Raw genomic sequence first — 18,322 nt, forward strand, 5'->3', positions numbered from 1 at the left:
GCGGGGCCGCTCTGTCAGAACCAGCCACATTACATCGTCCCTCTCTTGGTTCCCACCTTTGTGTGCCCTTTCCTTTTGTGCTTCCCCTGTCTGTGTCCCTGTGACCCTCCCACCCTGAGCATGCTCAGCCCCAGGGTTGCCGCCATGGCAGTCATGACTTCAGAGCCATTTGCATGTGACCCCATCCTCTGGCACCTAGACGCTGTCCCTGAGGTGTGTAATGTGCCTGTGTCTCCTCTCCTGCAGTGAGGAAGGAAAACTGTCTACCTCTCAAGATGCTGCTTGTAAAGAAGTGGAGGAGAGCCCTGAGCCAGCGGAGGCCAAGTGCGCGGCCCCCCGGCCCCCCAGCAGTAGCCCAGAGCAGAGGTACTGCCTGCACCCTTGTGTTCTTCCCAAGCCCCCTGGCCTTGCTCTTGTCCTGTGGGAGTCGGGAAGGGGTTGGCACCTAGGTGTGGACTGTAGGGCCATCACAGCCAGGCCCAGGCCTTCAGCAGTGTACTTGGCACTAATCCCTTCATTAGTCAGGTGACCCAGCAGAGAACCTGGGAACGATACTTGGTCTCCTCACCCGAGGCCGAGAGCTGCCTGGGCGCGGAGATTGGCAGTGTAGCTGGCTCTTGGGCACCTCCTGGGAATGGAAGGCTTGCTCCGGCTACACAGCTTTCTCACGAGGCACCAAGTTGAGAATAATAACAGGCCCCTCTGGGAGCTTTAGTAGCCCCTGTAAAGTCACTGAACCGCCAGGCGCAAACAGCTCTGGGTGACTGTTTCCCACATTTGTGCCCATGTGACATGCAGGGGACTTCCCTTACTATTCTCCACCCCTAAGTGAATCCCTGTGTGGTCTCGCTTTTTCAAAGTAGTGATCTTATCTTGATTAAGTGTGAAATCCCACTGCCAGAGCCTTGTGATTTGGAATGTGATGCTTTCTTTCTAGTCACCTTTTGCTTAGACTGAGCCAGTGGCCTGAAGGAATAGGCCAAGCCAAAGCATCTGCCACCAAGGGCCAGCGTCCGGCCCATTCGCACGGCCTCACAGGTAGAGCCAGGTGGCCTGGGATCGCACCGGAGCTCGCGCCAGAAGATGAGTGAGGATCCCCTGGACCACGAGGAGCTGTGTCTAGCACGTCCCAGAGTTAACCTTTTGATTTCATATATCTAAGATTGTATATTCCTCCTTTCAGAAGGAATAAAGTGACCTTTAAAGCAATTTCTAAGGAGTCATACTTTCCCCCTGGCCCTGCTGCCCCTAAATTTTCTAGGCATTCTAAGACCACACCAGCGGGAGCCAGCAGGGGGCGCCCTCGGTTCTGCATTTAGGGCAGGGCAAGCCCTCTTACTATTCTACGCGGATAAATTTTAGCCCAAATGAAGTTTGTTTTTGTGCCTCTGAAGTTTTTACATACAAAGGTAATTACATGAGCTGCTGGAGCAGGATGGCTTTAATGAGGGCTTTGGGAAGAAAAGGCAGGGTCACACTCCAACCCTAGGGGTGGTTCAGTCCCAGGTTCTTCTAGGGTTCAGAGAACGTCAGTCTTTTTCCTGGGGTTTTGACTATGGGAGATTTTGTTTGCTTTGCTTTCCTTCCTTCCCTTCCTTCCCTTCCCTTCCTTCCCTTCCTTCGCTTCCTTCGCTTCCCCACCACCACCACCACCGCTTTTTCGTTCTATGGGTTGAATCCAGGAGGTACTTTGCCACTGAGCTACATCCCCGGACCTTTTCATTTTTCTTTGGAGAGTGGGTGTTTGCTGAGGCTGGCTTGGAACTTGAAGCCTCGTGCCTCAGCCTCCCAAACTGCTGGGATTACTGGCATGTGACACCAAACCCAGAGTTCAGTGGGGTTTTTGGTTTTTTGTTTGTTTGTTTTTTCTCGTTTTGTTCTGTTCTGCTTTATGGTCTTTTATGAGTCTAATTCTCAGTCGGTTGGTCACCTCTCTAATTTCTACCTGTCAACTTACTTTACATTGAGGAATTCCTGGGAGGTAGAATAGTTAGGGTCGGCCCTGACAGTTTGTTCCTGGTTCTCTGATATGAGTGGCCCAGGAGGCTATGGGGTCGTTTCCTGGCTGTACGGTGCACAGAAATGTTGGCTTCAGTGCAGCCTGCTTGCTTTTCTCTCTGGCTAGAAACATCAGGTATGAAGAGTCCTCCTCTCCAATTACAGGACTGAGGTGGTGGCAGAGAATGTTGGGGTGAGCTAGTGAAGGAGGGGACACACTGGCGTCCCTGGGTTTGTCCATTCATCCATCCTTCATCCACCACAAGATGGAATGGTGGTGGCTGGAGGGAAGCTGGAGCAGACAGACACCAGTAGCCTGGGGCAGAGGGCAGGTGCCTGGGAGGACACTGGCTGCAGGAATGGGGACAGGAGTGCAGCTAGGTGAGAGGGCTGTCTGAGCAGATGGCACTGGCACCAGCGTTAGGACAGGTGGAGGGTAAGTGCGGCGATGCCTCCCATGTGTGAAGGGCCCTGCCCCAGCCTGGTCCTGGGGTCCTGTGGATCTGGGGGGTGTGTTGCCACAGACCTGGCTTGGCTGCTGTTTGTCAGGTCTGCTGTGTCTGTGCCAGCTGTGTGCCAGCTGCTTCACACACTTCCCTACCTGTGAAGCCCTGTGGGGTAGGGGTTGTTGTCCCATTTTACAGGGGAGAAAGCAAAACTGAGAGAGTTTAAGAAATAAACTTACGAACACGTGGCTTGTGGGTGGTGAAGGCAGGGATACGTACCCAGTGTCTGGTGCAGTGAGACGACGTGTAAGTCGATGAGACAGCTCTGCAATGACACGGCTGTAAGTAGATTTGTTGCTGTGTGTGGAACTGGCCCCGAGCTCCCTGCTGTGCCCACAGGCCGCAGGGCTGGAGTCTGCCAGCTGAGACCTCAGGGCTGGCTGGAAGTGCCTGCGCACCAGTTTTGCCGCTCTCAGCATCCTTCCCAAGTCTATTTCCTTAACATGGGAAGAGCCCTAGAGAGCCTGCCCCTCCATTTTGTGATTTTGCAAACTCGGATCTTCAGCCACCACTTTCACACACTGTCCCTCCACTCTTGCCTCCCAGTTTTGAAGCTGACATTTGCTCTGTGGGAATGTGTTGTCCGTGTGTTGTAACAGATTGTTCTGTTTACAAACTTTTTTCCCTCTCTCCTTTTACTTTTCTTTGCCATTGCGAACCCTGTGGAGTTCCACTCTGTGGGACAGATAAATGCTTTTTTGGAGGAGGAATGAACAGAGAGCTCCTGTGGGCTCTGGGGGCAGCGGTCCTGAGAAGTGGAGGAGGGCTCTTGAGGCCCTGCTTAGATGCACTCCCCACCCTCAGAACTAAACCAGGCTTACTTCCTCCCATTTCTGCTTCACGTGCCTCAGATGCCTGTCTCTTACTCTGCAGGAGTGACCAGCCAAGTGTGCCAGGTGACACGTCAGTCAATGGCCCTGTATGATGGGTAGCGTCTGCTGCTGCTGACTGAGGACTGCAGACTGCCACCACCCAGGGGCTCTGGAGGGGTCCTCTGGAGCCACCAAGCCGTCACTGCTGCACTCACTCTGCAAGGGATCAGGACCAGCAACCTTTATATTCTAGATTCTAAGACATTGTACAGAGAAATTCAGAAGTGTAAAAATATTGCACATTGACAAATACCAAGAATGTCTGCGTATGTTTATATTGTATTGTTCTAAATAATGGGTAGCCTGTGAGATGAGACCTTGCTGCCCTGTGGTGATAGCAGTACTACTCTAGTTAAATGGCTGTAAGAATAGTTTTATAAAAGTGAATACACAGATCTATTGTATTTGAAACATAACTATTTGACAATTATTAGTGTGACCAAAGTATTAGGCAGTTTTCATACATTTTTCACCTTGTACAAAATTCTGATTCCTTTTCTTCCAGGTTGGCAAGGAGCTATGGAATTGAAATCCCTCTAGGTGTTATTTTGGTTGTTCTAACTTACAAAAGTGATTTTGAATAAGAAATATTTGGTGTTCTTTTTATAACCAGTTTTTGATTGGTAATTGTTTTCTGTATTGTTTAAAATGGATCAAAAATGTAAGTCTATTGGTAGAGATTAAGTATTTATTGCCGCGACTTAGTTGATAAACCGATGTTCTTGTGAAGCCATATGTTCTGTTGAAGTCTTGTTGCTTGAGATGATCTCCTACAGGAAAAGCACTAGAGTCCTTGGAGTGTACATGGCTGTGGTTTGGTTTTTTTTGGGGGGGAGGGGTTTTTTTTTTGTTTGTTTGTTTTTGTTTTGTTTGGTAGTTCATCTGCCTTTTAACCCATTCACCAAAATTGACCTTGTTAACAAGCATCACCAATGACCATTTCAGAGCAATCTGCATATTTAACACACTTAAGTCATATTAGGCGAGTCCGTTGAAAATGCTCGTGCTGCTAATGGAGTTCGAGTGCGTCATTTCACAGGCTAGTGTTTTAAAAGTAGAACTCAATCTGGCACCTGCGCATGTTACCTGTTTTACTGTACCTTGTGAGGTTTTCACTCGTAAAATTCTAAACCAGTGTATTTTTTTAGAACTGGTTTGTGTATATATATAGTGATTATGGATACTAATTCAATGTAATTTATAATTTTCTATGTCAATATAAAAATACGTCACAGCCTTCTCCAACAGCTGAAGCAATATACTGTATATTGCCATATCGTCTGGTGAAAGGGTTAAATCACTTCACCTCTTGCACTTTTAGATGCAAATCAGTTTTTCATTTCTGTAATAGAAAATTATTCACGTATTTTTACATCATTTGTTTTTCCTGACCAGTATTTAAAACCAAAAGGATATTCTGAAAAATGGCCAACAGATTTTTTAGAAACAGCATCCCAAGCAGCGTGCCTAAACATTACATTGCATATGGAAATAAAAGAATCAAATGTCTGATGCCTTATTCCTTATTTGCTTTTCATTTTCAATAGTGTGGAAACTCCTCCTGAGGTTTCCAAGGCATGCCTAGCACACCAAGGACGGGGTCAGCAGGAAGCCCTGGGCTGGTCATGGGGGTGTAGGGGCGGCTGGCGTGGCCCGGGCTCTCCACCCCAGGACCCTCTTTCTCTGGGAGCTGCTCTTGGGGGAGACTGCCCTCCTGTGTTCTCTGGAGCCCGGCACCAGCAGCGGACGGGGCTCCTTCCGCTTACCTCAGGGATGCCTTGCTGATGTAGCCCAGGACCTCGGGATTGTCCCAGCCAGACTTTGGCCCCACAGCTGGGTTTAGTTGGCTTCTCCATGCCTCCCGAGGTCACACAGTGTCAGTTCCATTCCACTTCCTGCTAGGGAAGGAGCACGGGATGGTGGTCGGGTCTGCTCATCTTAGGTGCAGGGAAGGGGTAGGCCAGAGGAGCCGGGCCTGTGGGGTCCTGGCAGCCAGCCCAGGGCGGCAGCGAGCTCCCGCTCCTTCAGTTTTTCCCTGGGTTCTGTGTGTTGGCCATAGGGACTGCGAGACTAACGTGTCTACATTACCTGTGTTAAAAATGACAAAAATAAAGCCTGATTCTTTTTCTAGAGCTCTTGTGCCTTGTGTGGGCTTTATGACCAGACGGTGTGGGCTGCAGGGAGAGAACCCTGCTGGGCTTCAGTGGGTTGCCACCACCCTCCCCATGCTCCTAAGCTCCCATGGGGGAGGAGCGGTACTGCTGCAGCTGTGACCCACAGGTGCTCAGGGCGCTCTCAGGCCCATGAAGAGCGCTGTGGTGACTCTGGGCTCACGTCCCATCCTGGTTTGAAATGCTGTGCTGTTGGAGCTCCTTGTTCCTCATCCTTCCCCATGTGCAGAGGAAAGTGTCTCCCCTGGCTGGCGTTGGCCTTGGCCGGTCCCCTGCACTGCCACCCCCTGGGCACATTGCCCTGCACACCTGGACACTGCAGCCTGCCTCAGGCAGGGACCTGGGCAGGTTAGCTGTTGCTTTCTGTGCCATGGACTCAGAGTAGTTCTAAGAGGGAATGTACAATAGAAGTTCACTGTTAACGCCCCAGCCCCCAAACGTCACCTGTTGTTCTGAATACCCACGTTGATCCTGTCGTTTTATTTCAAACCTCCACCTCCAGAAAAATCGGGTGCTTTCACTCCGGTCAAGGATTTGATGGCTGTCTTGCTTTGGGGTCACCTGTATCCCACGTGCCGTATCTGGCCCTCCACCTGGGGTGGAAAGATGAATCTGGCTCTTACTGCATGCCACCTACAAAAGTTAATCCAAACAAGCACCTGGGACAAGCTTCAAGAGGAAAACACCTACCCTTTGGAAGGGCAAAGCTTTCTCAGGACACGGATAACAAGCCTCAGAAGGGAGGCGTTTGGCCTCCACTGAAGTGAGGACTCTGGCCTTCAAAACAGGCAGGCTATGCAGGTAGAAGCGCGTGTTCCTGACAGAGGACTCGTTCTGAGTATAGAGAAAGCAGAACCCCACCTCACATTGCGAGAGACAGGGCACACGGTCCATGAAGAGCAGGCAACCTGAGTGGCCAGTAAGAACATCAGGGCTTTCAGCCCGTCCCTAGACAGTGCCACTTAGAAGCCTATGCAGGTGCCACCCCCTCTGGCTAAGTGGCTCTGCCTAAAGCACTGACACCAACACTGATGAGAACCTGCAGCCATCAGGATGTACCTCACCCCCTGTGATGTGGCCTGCCACCTGGGGGAGCTGTTGAGCAAGTCAGTTTCCTGTTGGTTTTCTGGCCTCTTGAATTAGGCGTGTTGCTGCATTGTAACTCGGCAACTCTGGACATTCACATAATAAAGTAGCTCCACTGATACCCTTTGTACAAGTGTATTTATATTTGCTTTATTCATTAAAAAAATAAACTATTCAGCTAGAAAATGGATCACAGGTTAGGCACATGCTGGAATTGTACTAGGGAGTAAGTGGGAATGAACTGACGGAGGCAGCAGTGTGCGCACATGTCTGGTTTGTACATCTCAGTGTTTGTGAGAGACGAAGGACACATAGGACACCTCTGTCTGTACAAAGGGCTTTGGGATGGCCGGGGGAATCTCAGGGCAGAAATGAGAAGTGTCTTCTGGAGGGGAAGAAGGAGGTGACTTCTTGGTTTTCTGTTGTGAATAACATTGTTACTGACCGAGTTACAAAGAACAGGTTTATTTGGGCTCCCAGTTCAGATCCAAGATGTGGAGGGCCACATCTGACCAGGATGGTCTTGCTGGCAGAGTCCCAATGTCACACACGGGAAAGTGGGGAGCTGAAACCTCTGTTCTTGTTCCAGTGAAAGAAAACCTAAAGTCAGACACCAAAAGCCATGCAAGAAAAACTTTATTATGAGTGAAAGTAAAGTAAAAGAAAAGTGAGACTTCTTGCAGGGTGGGCCGTCTCCACTCATAGAAGGACAGAGGAGACGACGCTGTGTCCAACTTGGTGACCGTTCGATGCTTAGCTGGAGAGCTGGGACCACCTTGTGTACTCTGCCCATCAGGTGTTCAACTCCTTCATGTTGGGAGGAGGAGTTTTGACCCTAGCTGGTCCCCTCTGGAACTGTCATGGTGCCATCCTATTTAGGGGGGCTTCATCTATAAGTCAATCCCATGCTAATGTGGGCACTGGGGTCAACAGAGTGACCTTAGAGCCCCTGTGCTACTGAAGGACCCTTTCCTCCTAGACAAGTGGAGACACTACAGCCGTCATCCCTAGCTCCATGTCACCCGCAGTGTTGCAAGTTGGTCCTGCGAGTCCTTCTCTTGACGTGTTTCTCATTAGCTCCTTTGCTTCTGCTGAGTTTTTACACCTTTGCTTTCTCAGCCACTTGGAGAGTAGTTTGCGGTAGACCACGAGCACTGTGCCCTGGCCACGCCTCCACCGCTCGGTGCATCACGTGGGCAGAGGCCAGGAGCGCGTGTGCGTGTGTGTGTGTGTGTGTGTGTGTTTGTTTTCCGGTCTCTCCAGAGACCATTGGATTCCATTGTGGTGGATCAACCCTGGTGACCTAATCTGATTTTAGTCACCCTGAGTCACCTCCCACCGCCATGGGTTCATCCTGCCCTCCTCCTCCTCGCTCTGGGGGTCAGCACCCTGTTCACACCACAGGTGGGGTCGGTGAGGGCCGTGGGAAGTGGAGGAGGAAGTCTGCATGTCTTGCTCTATACCTAAAATGCATGTGCTTTACTAGATGAGATTTACACCTTAATTTCTTTAGGAGGCAGATGTGGCCAAGAGAAAAACAAATACGGGGTCTGGGGCTGTGCTCAGAGGCAGAGCGCTTGCCTCGTACGTGTGCGGCGCTGGGTTCCATCCTCAGCACCACATAAAAGTAAATAAGCAAAATAAAAATATCATGTCCATCTATAACTAAAAATTAAAACAAAAATATTGTTAAGATGAACACGTTCCCTTCACAGGATGACCAGAGAACGAGTAGTTTGCAGTAGACCTGGAGTACTCGACAATGTATTCAGCAGACGAGCTTTCAAAACAAAAATGCTTTCAGAAAAGTGAGAACTGACTCCAACACCAGCAGACCTCCATTAAAGAGAGTTTCCCAGCCAAAGGAAATCCTGTCAACCGGAACCAGCAAGCACCGAGGTAAAAGAAGTCAGTGAGGACCGGGCCAAACAGTGTGTGGTGGGGGTGAAAATAGGGTTGAATTAAGACAAGGGCACGAGGGGCAGAAAGGGGTGAGCCCTTTGCCCCTGCAGGTCCCGGCATCATCCAGTAGTCAGACAACCTGGTGGGGGACATGCGGGACTCTCTGGGGTAACCCCTGGGAGAACGTGTGGCTGGCAGGTTGATGGAGAGTGGGACAGAATCACGCCTGGCTGTGGCAGATGCAGAGGTGGGCTGCGCATACTGCCTTTGAAGAAAGGACTCGGTGTAGTTGGCGGGCCCCAGCTAGCACCTCCTTCAAGGTCTGCCCCCTTTCTAGCCTTAGTCATGCTCTACTGGCCCTGAGCCAATGACAGCAAGAAGTGATTTAAGGACACAGCCATTTCTGCCAAATATGGGACTTCTCTGAGCACCCGTGTTTGTCCCAGAGCTCCAGCCGTCTGTGGTGCCGGAAGACGCACCAGGTCCACATCATCATCTCTAGCTCCAACCCTCATATTTTTTTCCCTTTCAATCATAGAACTTGCTCCCCAATCAATCTTTTGTATTTCTAACTCTGTCCAGTGCCCGCTGGCTCAGCTGGCGGAGAGATGATCCAGGAGAGCAGGTGGCGAGATGAGTTTAGGGACTGGCCCACTCATTGCCTGGCCGGGATGGAGCCACCATATGCTAGGGTTTAAAGGACACTACCTAAGTCAGGAGTGTTGTCCTACCTGTAACCCAATGACTTGGGAGGTCATTGCCTCCCGACTTCCTGGGGAAAATTGTGACTTCTTGGACTTCTCTGTGTCTGTATAAGGGGTCTGCCTCTCCTATGCATGAGAAGACAACTAGAAGTCTCTCCCATAAGACCACAGTTGCCCTGCTCAGGGACATATCTCCCCCAACTCCTTTTCTTGGCTTTGAAGTGTGAAATTAGGTTAGGTCGCAGCGTGACTCTGTGAGGACCTCTTGGGCCTGCGAGGATGATTGACAAGCGCTGGGAAATATCCCAGGGACTGGATGCTGAGGGTGCTCCGTCAGGGGGCTGCTCAGAACCTGAGAATGGCGTGGGGCACTTGATGCCCTGTTAAGAACTCCAGGGGATGGTTCCAACTTGCTCTCAGAAAAGCTCTGGAAAGCAGTAGTCAATGCTGAGAAAGTCCTGCATGGCCACAGGCGGGGCAGAGATGGCTCATGGCCACAGGCCCGTCACACAGTATGTGAGACCGGAGCACCCACCTGAGCACTGTGTTCCGGAAGGTCCAGAGGGCTGTCAGGAGTGCTCTGGTGAGGAGCTCATCAGCATTGTCACCATCAGAAACCCCAAATCTCTGGTAGCCTGTTGCCCTGTCAGCCATGCCACTGGCTTGCAGAAATTGAAGCCTGGACCACGTGCTTCCCAGCACTGAGTCACCACAGGCTCCCAACTGCCAGGGGGGCTGCAGACCAGCTGAGTCTGGTCCAGAGCCCTGTGACCCTCCAGATGATTCTGGGCTATTGTAATCTCATTTTAAGGATAAACACCACACCCTCAGCCCCAACCCTGGGAGAGCAGAACCCTGCCCTGCTCAGGGAGCAGTGAGCCCCTTCTCCACTCACAGGCCATGGAGTAAAACCTCCCGCCAGCCCCTGGAACTGTCTGGTTATGTGAACATACTGAATACCAAAGAACCTGCAGATTCAAAGACTAAGAAATCTAGTGAGGACCTCCTCTGCAGGCCTGGGATGACTGTAAGATGGCTAGCTTAGAACTTGGCTGGGTGATACTAACGGGGCCTGGGAGCCCCAGAGTAGTGGGGGCTGAGCGGCCACGCCAGCCCTCAGGAGCCAAGGAATCGAAATTACCATAACAACTGAAAAGTCACAATGACTCACAGTGACAGGAAGGGGCTGTGGGAATGGTCAAAAGCCCGAAGAGAAAAGCCATCTGTCCCGCGCAAGATCCTCAATGAGATCGCTAGCATATTTCTTATCAGAAACATTGAAGGTCACAAGGCAGTGTGCCAAAATATTAAAAGTGCTGAAAGAAAAATTTAACCAAGAGTTCTGTATGCAGCAGAACTGTCCTTCAAAAAAATGAGAGGGAAATGGAATGCCCAGAGAAACCAAAGGTGGGAGGGATTGTTACAAATTCCTAGAAACAAGACAAAACCAAAGCACAAAGAGGAAAATCCGAGTAGATCAATAACTAGCAAGGAAATAAAATCAGTAATTTAAAAAAATGGCCTCCCAACAGATACAAACCCTGGACCTGGTGGCATCATGGATGAATTCTGCCAACATTTAAAGAAAAAATAATGCCAATCTTTCTCAAACTTTTAAAAAAATCTTAGAAGAAGGGAACATTTTCTAACTCATTCTATGAGGTCAACAATACCCAGGCATTGAAGCCAGGCAAGACATGATAAGAATAGAAAGCCACAGGCCAACATTTCCTCATGAGCATCAATGCCAAAAAACTCAACAAAATACTGGCAAACAGAATTTGACAGCATATGAAAAGGATTCTATACCACGAAATGGGATTTATCCCTGGAATAAGTGTATCATATTCAATGTATGATATCAAATGTATGAAAAATGAAAATGTATGAAGATTGATCAAATATCATGTGCCGCAGTCCGGCTGCAGCAAAATAACCGGGGGCATGACGAGGAACTTGTGTACCTTGATACAGCAGGAGTGGGAGCCGTTTATTGTAGGACAGGAGGGGTATATATACATTCCACACAGCTTATCTTAATTAACATAAACTAGATACAGCAGTCAACCAATTAGGAATCTCCACACTTAATGGTTCGCTGGCGTTACTTCACAAACCACTCCCTCTGGCATTTTGCCAGGCGCCATCTTGACTTGTTTACAGACCCTAACAATAATGCACCATATTAATAATATTAATAGAAGGGAGGGTGACAGGCATCTCAATTGATACAGAAAAGGCATTTTACAAAAGTCGACACAGTTTCATGTTAGAGACACTTGATAAACAGAATAGAAGGAAACTACATGTCTATAATAAAAGCCACATATAAAAATATCACATTTAGTGGTGAAAGATGAAAAGATTTTCCTCAAAGATTAGGAACAAGTCAAGAATTCCCTTTTCCACTGCTTCTATTCACCAGAGCGCTGAAAGTTCTAGCCAGAGGAGTTTAGGCAAGAGAAAGAAATAGGAAGCGCCCAGTTTGGGAAGTAAGTAAGTAACATCATCTGTTTCCAGACAATATGGTTCATATATAGAAAACCCTTAAGATTCCCTCCTTAATCTATCAGAACTAATAAATGAATTCAGCAAATTAGTAAGATACAAACTCAACACACACACAAAATCGGTGGAATTTCCTTATGCTAAAAATGAATAATCTGAACAGAAATTATAATAACACCTTTTATAAAATACTGAGGAACTACTTAACCAAAAAGTCAAAGAAAGACAAATGATAATGCATCCTATGTTCATGGATTGGACAACAATAACAGTAAAATGTCAATACTACTGAACACAACCCCAATGATGTTGTTTGCAGAAACAGGAAAACCCATCCTAAAGTTGTATGGACTCTCCCAGGGACCCTGGAGAGCCAGGACAGTCTTGGGAAAAGAAGAGCAAAAAGTGGTGAGATCAGATGTCCTGACACCAAAACCCACCACAAAGCTACTTTAATCCACACTGCACGGTTCTGGATGAGGACAGCCTATCGGTTTTTGAGACCCTGGCCATGGAGAAATGATTTTTAACAAGGGTGCTAAGACGGGTTGTCTTCAACAAACTGTGCGGGGAAGACTAGATATCCACATGCCAAAGAATAAAGCTGCGCCCTTTCCTACAAAAATCTGAATGGATCAGAGTCCTAAATGTAAAATCTAAAGCAATGAAGCTCCTCAGGAGGAAACGGGGGCGACAGCCTTGCAGCACTGACTTCCTGCACTTGACACCAGAGGCACAGGTGGCCAGGGCAGATACAGACAAGTTGGACTTTGGGAGCATTTTTAAATGGCGGCGTCAGAGAGACACGGATCAGCAGTGGAAGAAGGCAACTTAGAATGGCGGAAAACACTCACCAGTCATCTGTCAAACCAGGGACTGAAGCCAGCCGGTGCCGAGACCTCCCAGCCCAACAACAGGAGCACTGCCCGGTTCCAAAGCAAGCAAAGGCTCTGCACAGACTCTTCCTAGGAAGATACCCAAGCAGCCAGCGAGCACCCGAAAGATGCTCCTGCGACTTGTCCCCAGGGAAATGCAAATCAGAGATGCCCACTCCAGGCCCTGCCAGCCAGGGTTTTCAGTCCCCAGACAGGGGTTGCCTGCCAGGGGCAGGACAAAGTTTTCTCTGGACCACCAGCCGCAGCCTGTGTCCAATCACACCTAGGAGCAGAGCTGGGCAGCACCCTGGGCCCAAGAAGAGTGTGGTCACTGGAGTCCTCGTCCTCAGGGATGAGGGTTTGTGTCAAGCCACGAGGTGAGCCCAGTGCCAGCAGATGACAGCTGAGAGGTGGGGACACGGAAACTGGCCAGTGCAGGGGAGGTGAGAGGGACCTGTGTTCCCACACTGCTGTGTGGCAGGGGCTCTGGCTGGTCCTGGGCATCTCTGTGGGGCCTGGAGCAGCTGCCTGCTGCATCTGTCTGGAAGGAGGATCTAGCTGCATGGGACGAACAGTGACCGACACCTGTGACTCAGACTGCCCCCAAGAGCCAAGAGAAGTGTGGCCAGGGGAAAGCTTCCCGTCCTTGGCCGCTCAGGCCACCTCCAGCTTCTCTGTGCAGCCCGGGGTCAGGCAAGGCAGTAGAGCCCAGGCCACTCTTGTCGGGGTGCACCCAGCCCTGAGATGAGCTGGGCGGAGCACGTGGACCAGGCTGGCCTGGCCAGGTGGCTGCCCTTGGCACTGTGCGCTGCTCCTGGCCGCACTGGGGAGACGCTCCGTCTGGAGGGAGGTTCTCAGGGGGCAGTGTCCTCCCCGTCCTCTCACAGTCTTGCTCCTTGAACCTTTTCGCATTCCTGGCGCACTCTCGGGAACTGGGATGTCATATTAAAGAAGGACACAGCCAGGGCTCAGCAGTGGGTGGTAGATTTGAACCCACATGTCTAATTAGTTAAATATACGTGGACTAAGTCCTGCCACTAAAAACATGGTGAGACTAAATAAAATGCCACGTGCAATCACAGGTTGTTACAGGAGACCAGCAAATTCGAGGGAGCCCTGTGCAAACAGAGCCGCAGGCAGCTCCCGCAGCCACACTGCTCTAGGGCCAAGCAAATTCAAGGGCAGGATTTCCAGAGCAAGATACAGGTGTTTCACGGCTTTAAGAGGGTGGCCCCCAGGAAGGGGTCTCTTCGTTCAGGGTGTCTTCCTCTTTCCTCCGCCTCCGAGCGCCTGATTTAGAGCCCATCCGCCCACAAGATCCCTCTCCTCTGATGTGGGTTCTGCTGCTCCAGAGTCTACCTGCAGAGCCGGGGTGGGGTGGTTTGGGGATTCACTCCTCCAGCTCTTCCAAGTGGCCCTGTTTCCCCGGCCCCCACGCCGTCACATTCATGTCCATGTTCACGTTCCCCCCAGCGGCCGCCCGCCTGTGTGGTCTGGGGATATTCTGGACGTAGCTGCCAAGCCCGGGCCAGCCTGCTGGGTTCTGCTCCGCATGGTGTGTGCCCTCTGGCCTGACCATCCCCGGGACTGAAGTCCCCTGAAACAGACCCCAGAATGCCCCTGGGACATAAGACCGGACCTGCAGTCACTGGTCCCAGTGCTTCCCTGACCCTGATGGGAACACCAGGTGACGGCCTGCTCTGCAAAACAAGGCAGCGGGCGACTGGCCACCAGCCCTGCGGGAGGGGCTGTGTTCACCAGGGCTGGTGTGGACGGCGCTGTCCAGCTCCACGGTGCCTGGCTTCCCCTCTCCTGGTCCATCAGCGTAGGTCCCGGCAGTAGCTCTCTGTTACCATGACATGTCCTCAGGCCGGTCCTCGGAGGTCCTCACTGATGGCTGTCCACCTGCTGGCCCCAAAGCTCAGGATGAACCCCCTGTCCCAGGGCTGGGGACCTGCTTCACGGAAGAGACCCCCGGGGTCAGGGCTCCACGTAGCTTTTCTGATGACATGACAAGTCCTTTCCCATCGTCTTGCTTGCCCCGTGTGTCCAGCTCCGAGTCGCTCCCTGGTGTGCAGGGTGGCGCCCACTTGTCCCTTCTGTCTGGCTGATGCGTCTGCCCTGGATTGGGCACCTGCCCGGGAGTGGGCTGGGTTTCTGGTCTCATTTTTCTGCAAAAGGCAGGATGGTCAGTATTTTCAGCTTTTCTGCCACGATTACTCAATCCCACCACTGAACAGGAAAGCCGCAGCAGGTGGAGGTGGCCCGGAGGGGACCAGTGAGCTTCGGGGTAATCCCTTTACCTGGGAGATAGCTACTGTCACACTGATTCTAGGTCCTGGGGCTGTGGCCTCGTTTGGATTTCACTGCTCACCCGACTCGCTTGCTCTTTGGTGTGAGCAGAGTATGTTTTCGTTTCCATTTTAGAACTTGTATTGGCCGTTAAGTGACCTTTGGTGACTTCCCTGAGACTACGATATGAATCTTCAACTTACCAAATCAGAAAGTGAACCCCCAGGTGGGCCGCATGCACCCCGCGAGGGCCCAGTTCCGCCGCCATCCTCTCCTGTTGTCATCGATGTCACAAGGGCTGTGTATGTCACAAACCTGACCAAGCGGGAATCCCTTTTGCCTTAAAAGTCACCTATCTCTTCTCAAGGGGAGGCAGAGGTCATTTATTTCATTTTATTTATTTTTCATTGGGGGGAAAACGCATCATACGAAGGCAACCACTAAGAGACGCAGCTCAGTGGCAGCGCGTGCTTGGGTCTGTGGTGTCCTGTCACCACCGTCTGCTTCCCCATTTCCACGACCCCAGAGGAGATGCCTGGCCGTGGGCAGAGGTGCGGGGTAGGCACCCACGGGGAGAATACAGAAGGCCCACGCTGTCTGCCCATCTCCACGCTCTATTCACCAGGTCCCTCACCTCGATCCACTCTACATCAAGAGAATGACAGTCCTTGTGCTGGGCACTGCAGTGGACATGATCAATCTGCAGCCCACAGTTCTAGGTTGATTCTGAGCACTGCGGACAGGCTCCTGACAGACGTTCCCTCTGCACATGACAAGACTCCACTCTGAGCCGTCAGGTGGGGAGAAGTGACTTGTCTGTCAGGCTGTGCCTGAGGGCCACACGGGAGGCTCCGTCGGTGCCAGGGGACACTGCAGTTCACACTGGGGCTTCAAAATGGAGTTGCTTAGGCTCAGCCTCAGGCCATCCTCACAATGACCATTGACCATCGTGGGCTCCCTGCCCTTCCTCCCTGGCCGCGCCCCCCCCCATTTGCTTCCTGAGGATTTGCTATGCCCAGGAGTCGGGCACACCTGCCCCCCCCCCCCCCCCCCCGCTGCAGTGTGTGGCCATCGGTGCCACGTTCCTTTCTCCAGCTGAGCCGGGCTCCACTGCAAGGACGTCCTCCTGGTGACTCCATTTGTGTGGACACGTGGGTTGTTTCCTCACCGCGTAGCTGTTGTGAGCAAGGCCACGGCAAGCGTGAAGAAACGGGGGGGGGGGGGGGCACCAGGCAGAGCAGGACAGCACGGGCCTTCTGCCTCCCACACTCCTCATGGCTGCTGCGGACCTGCCTGCGGCCCTTCATCTCAGCCCCAGGCCTTCCTTTTTAGCTTCTCTTGGTGGGAAGTGGCCAATGAAGGACTCAGGGAAGGGGGCTGTCACCCCGGTCGGTCATTGGTGGAGGGCCTGTCTCCAGGAGGGGTAGTGGTGAGAGGAACCAGCCAGTGTCCCCAGTGGCCAGGGACGGCAGGCCCAGCCTGGAGAGCAGATCAGGGCAGCACCAGCGGCACCCCCCCCCCCCGGGGCGAGAAAGGGCCCATTCCGAAGGCACCCCGGACAGGGGCCAGCCTGCCCTGCCCCTCCTCCCTGCCTGTCTCCCTCCAACCGGAGGAAAGGGAAGCCCCTCTTTCTCTCCGAGGAGCCTCGAAGGCGCTTCTCGGTCCCTGGGGCTGCTGGCCGCACCCCAGGAAACCACCCCCAGGGATCTGACTCCAGCCTCCAATGGCCCTGAACTCCGTTTGCAGGACCAGAAGGCAGTGCCCACCTTCAGTTTCACAGGATCCAGCCGGACCTCACCCGTCCCCAGGGTGTCCTGAGCTCTGGGGGGAGAGGAAAGGCAGAGACCACCCCAGGGCCAGGTCCCTGACAAAGGGCTTTATCTAAACTATTATCTAAACTTCATTTCCGCAGGCTTTCCCGGGGTGTCAGAAATGCACACCTGTGACTGTGTTGCTGATTTAAACATCATATTGGCTGTCAGGCCCTTTCTTTCTTTACTGTGATTGTGTGTGTGTGTGTGTGTGTGTGTGTGAATCCTTCCTCCAAATCTTAAGCCTGGTCCCCCAGGGCTCATCCGGTGCTGACAGATGCCAACCCCTCGTGCACACCACTGGCCTGGGTCGTCATTCTTCATTCCCTGTTCTCACTTTGAGAAAAGAACCCGGTTACCGAGTGCCAGAAAACAGGGATCCTTTTGTGAGAAAAGCCCAGCCCAGGTGGGATCCTGAGAGCAACAGTGGCTGCAAACAGATGTGACCCCGGGCCACCCACGAGCGCCAGCCGCCAGGCTAGTACATGCTCTGACTAATCGCGACTAATGTGTGCTCTGCCAATTAGCCTCATTAGCACTGGCGACGGGGCCCAGGACGGCATTACGTTAATGACTCCCCATGTGGAAGGGCTGCTTTCTGAAGGGCTACGTGGCCCAGAAATTAATCCTGACCTCCTGCCTCGTCAGCCATCTCGGGAAAGATGGGGACGGCACACAAAAAAACAGAGGTGAGGAAGTGGCTGGTGGGCTCTACTATTATCTCTCCACTATTTTATTTTCTCTGCTGAGCTGGACCAGGGCCATTGTGCGCTTTTTCTGAAATCCATGCAGAGGAGGCGAAATTACCCACATTAGAGCTCAGCCGAGACATTAGGTCCATTAGGGCGGCGCGCAGAGGCGGCCCTCAGCTCAGCTTTTGTTCTTCCCGGGGCTCTGGAGGAGCAGCCTTAGCACAGCGGGCAGCTGCCTCTCCACCAGGCCCCCAGCTCCAAGGTCCCCCCAGTCCCTTGGCACCATGCTCTAGCCAGGGTGCTCCTTCCAGAGAGCAGGTTGCTGCATGCTGCTGCCCCATTCCACATCCCCTGGGTCCCCAACCCAGGTGGCAAAGTTGTGTCCTCCCGGCTGAGGCTCACAGGGGTCCAGTGCGCACTGCCGGTCCAGACGGCAGCTCAGGGCTGCAACAGGGCCCCGAGGGGGGCGAGGCACCTCCCCGCCGCTCTGGCCACTCCAGGGCCTTGGGTGGTGGCCTGCTCCTGGCAGTACCTCCCGCCCCTGTCAGATTCCTGCCAAACAGTCCCTCATTTCTGCCGGTGCCTCTCCTTGTGGAGGTGACTGGCCCACACACAGGGGCCAGTGTGATGGGCACAACCTTGACCTCACATCCCCAAACTGCAGCTGGCTCCTGCTCCAGGACGGCCCTGGGGACATCATGGACCATGACTCCACAGAGCTGATGTTCCAGAGCGGGCAGCGGACACTAAACACACACAGGGAAAATAAGGGCGAGACAAAGAGATGGACCTCCCGTCGGCATCCAGGAAAAGGGCTCAGAGGAGCAGAGGAGGAAGGGAATCGGGAAACCAAACTTCTGACCTGGCCACAAGGACAGCTGATGAACAGCCCCTAGACACAAGCA

General features: G+C 52.2%; 1 protein-coding gene across 27 annotated transcripts in view; it reads left to right on the forward strand.

Annotated features, from left to right (window-relative positions):
- PPP6R3 (protein phosphatase 6 regulatory subunit 3) overlaps window positions 1–4,885 on the forward strand; it is a 134,503-nt gene extending 129,618 nt beyond the window's left edge. For 21 of the 27 annotated variants that reach the window (XM_081280782.1, XM_081280773.1, XM_081280761.1 and 18 more), the window contains 2 exons: window positions 247–366; window positions 938–3,230. In XM_081280782.1, coding sequence (XP_081136908.1) covers window positions 247–366; window positions 938–1,091 — 274 coding nt within the window. In that variant the 3' untranslated portion in view covers window positions 1,092–3,230. Of the gene's footprint in view, window positions 1–246; window positions 367–937; window positions 3,231–3,377 lie in introns of those variants that run through there. The other 6 variants (XM_081280766.1, XM_081280769.1, XM_081280764.1 and 3 more) reach the window with 1 other exon arrangement.
- Window positions 4,886–18,322: the final 13,437 nt, after the last annotated feature.

The sequence above is a fragment of the Spermophilus citellus genome, assembly GCF_964194105.1.
Source record: "Spermophilus citellus genome assembly, chromosome: 2".
Lineage (NCBI taxonomy): Eukaryota > Metazoa > Chordata > Mammalia > Rodentia > Sciuridae > Spermophilus > Spermophilus citellus.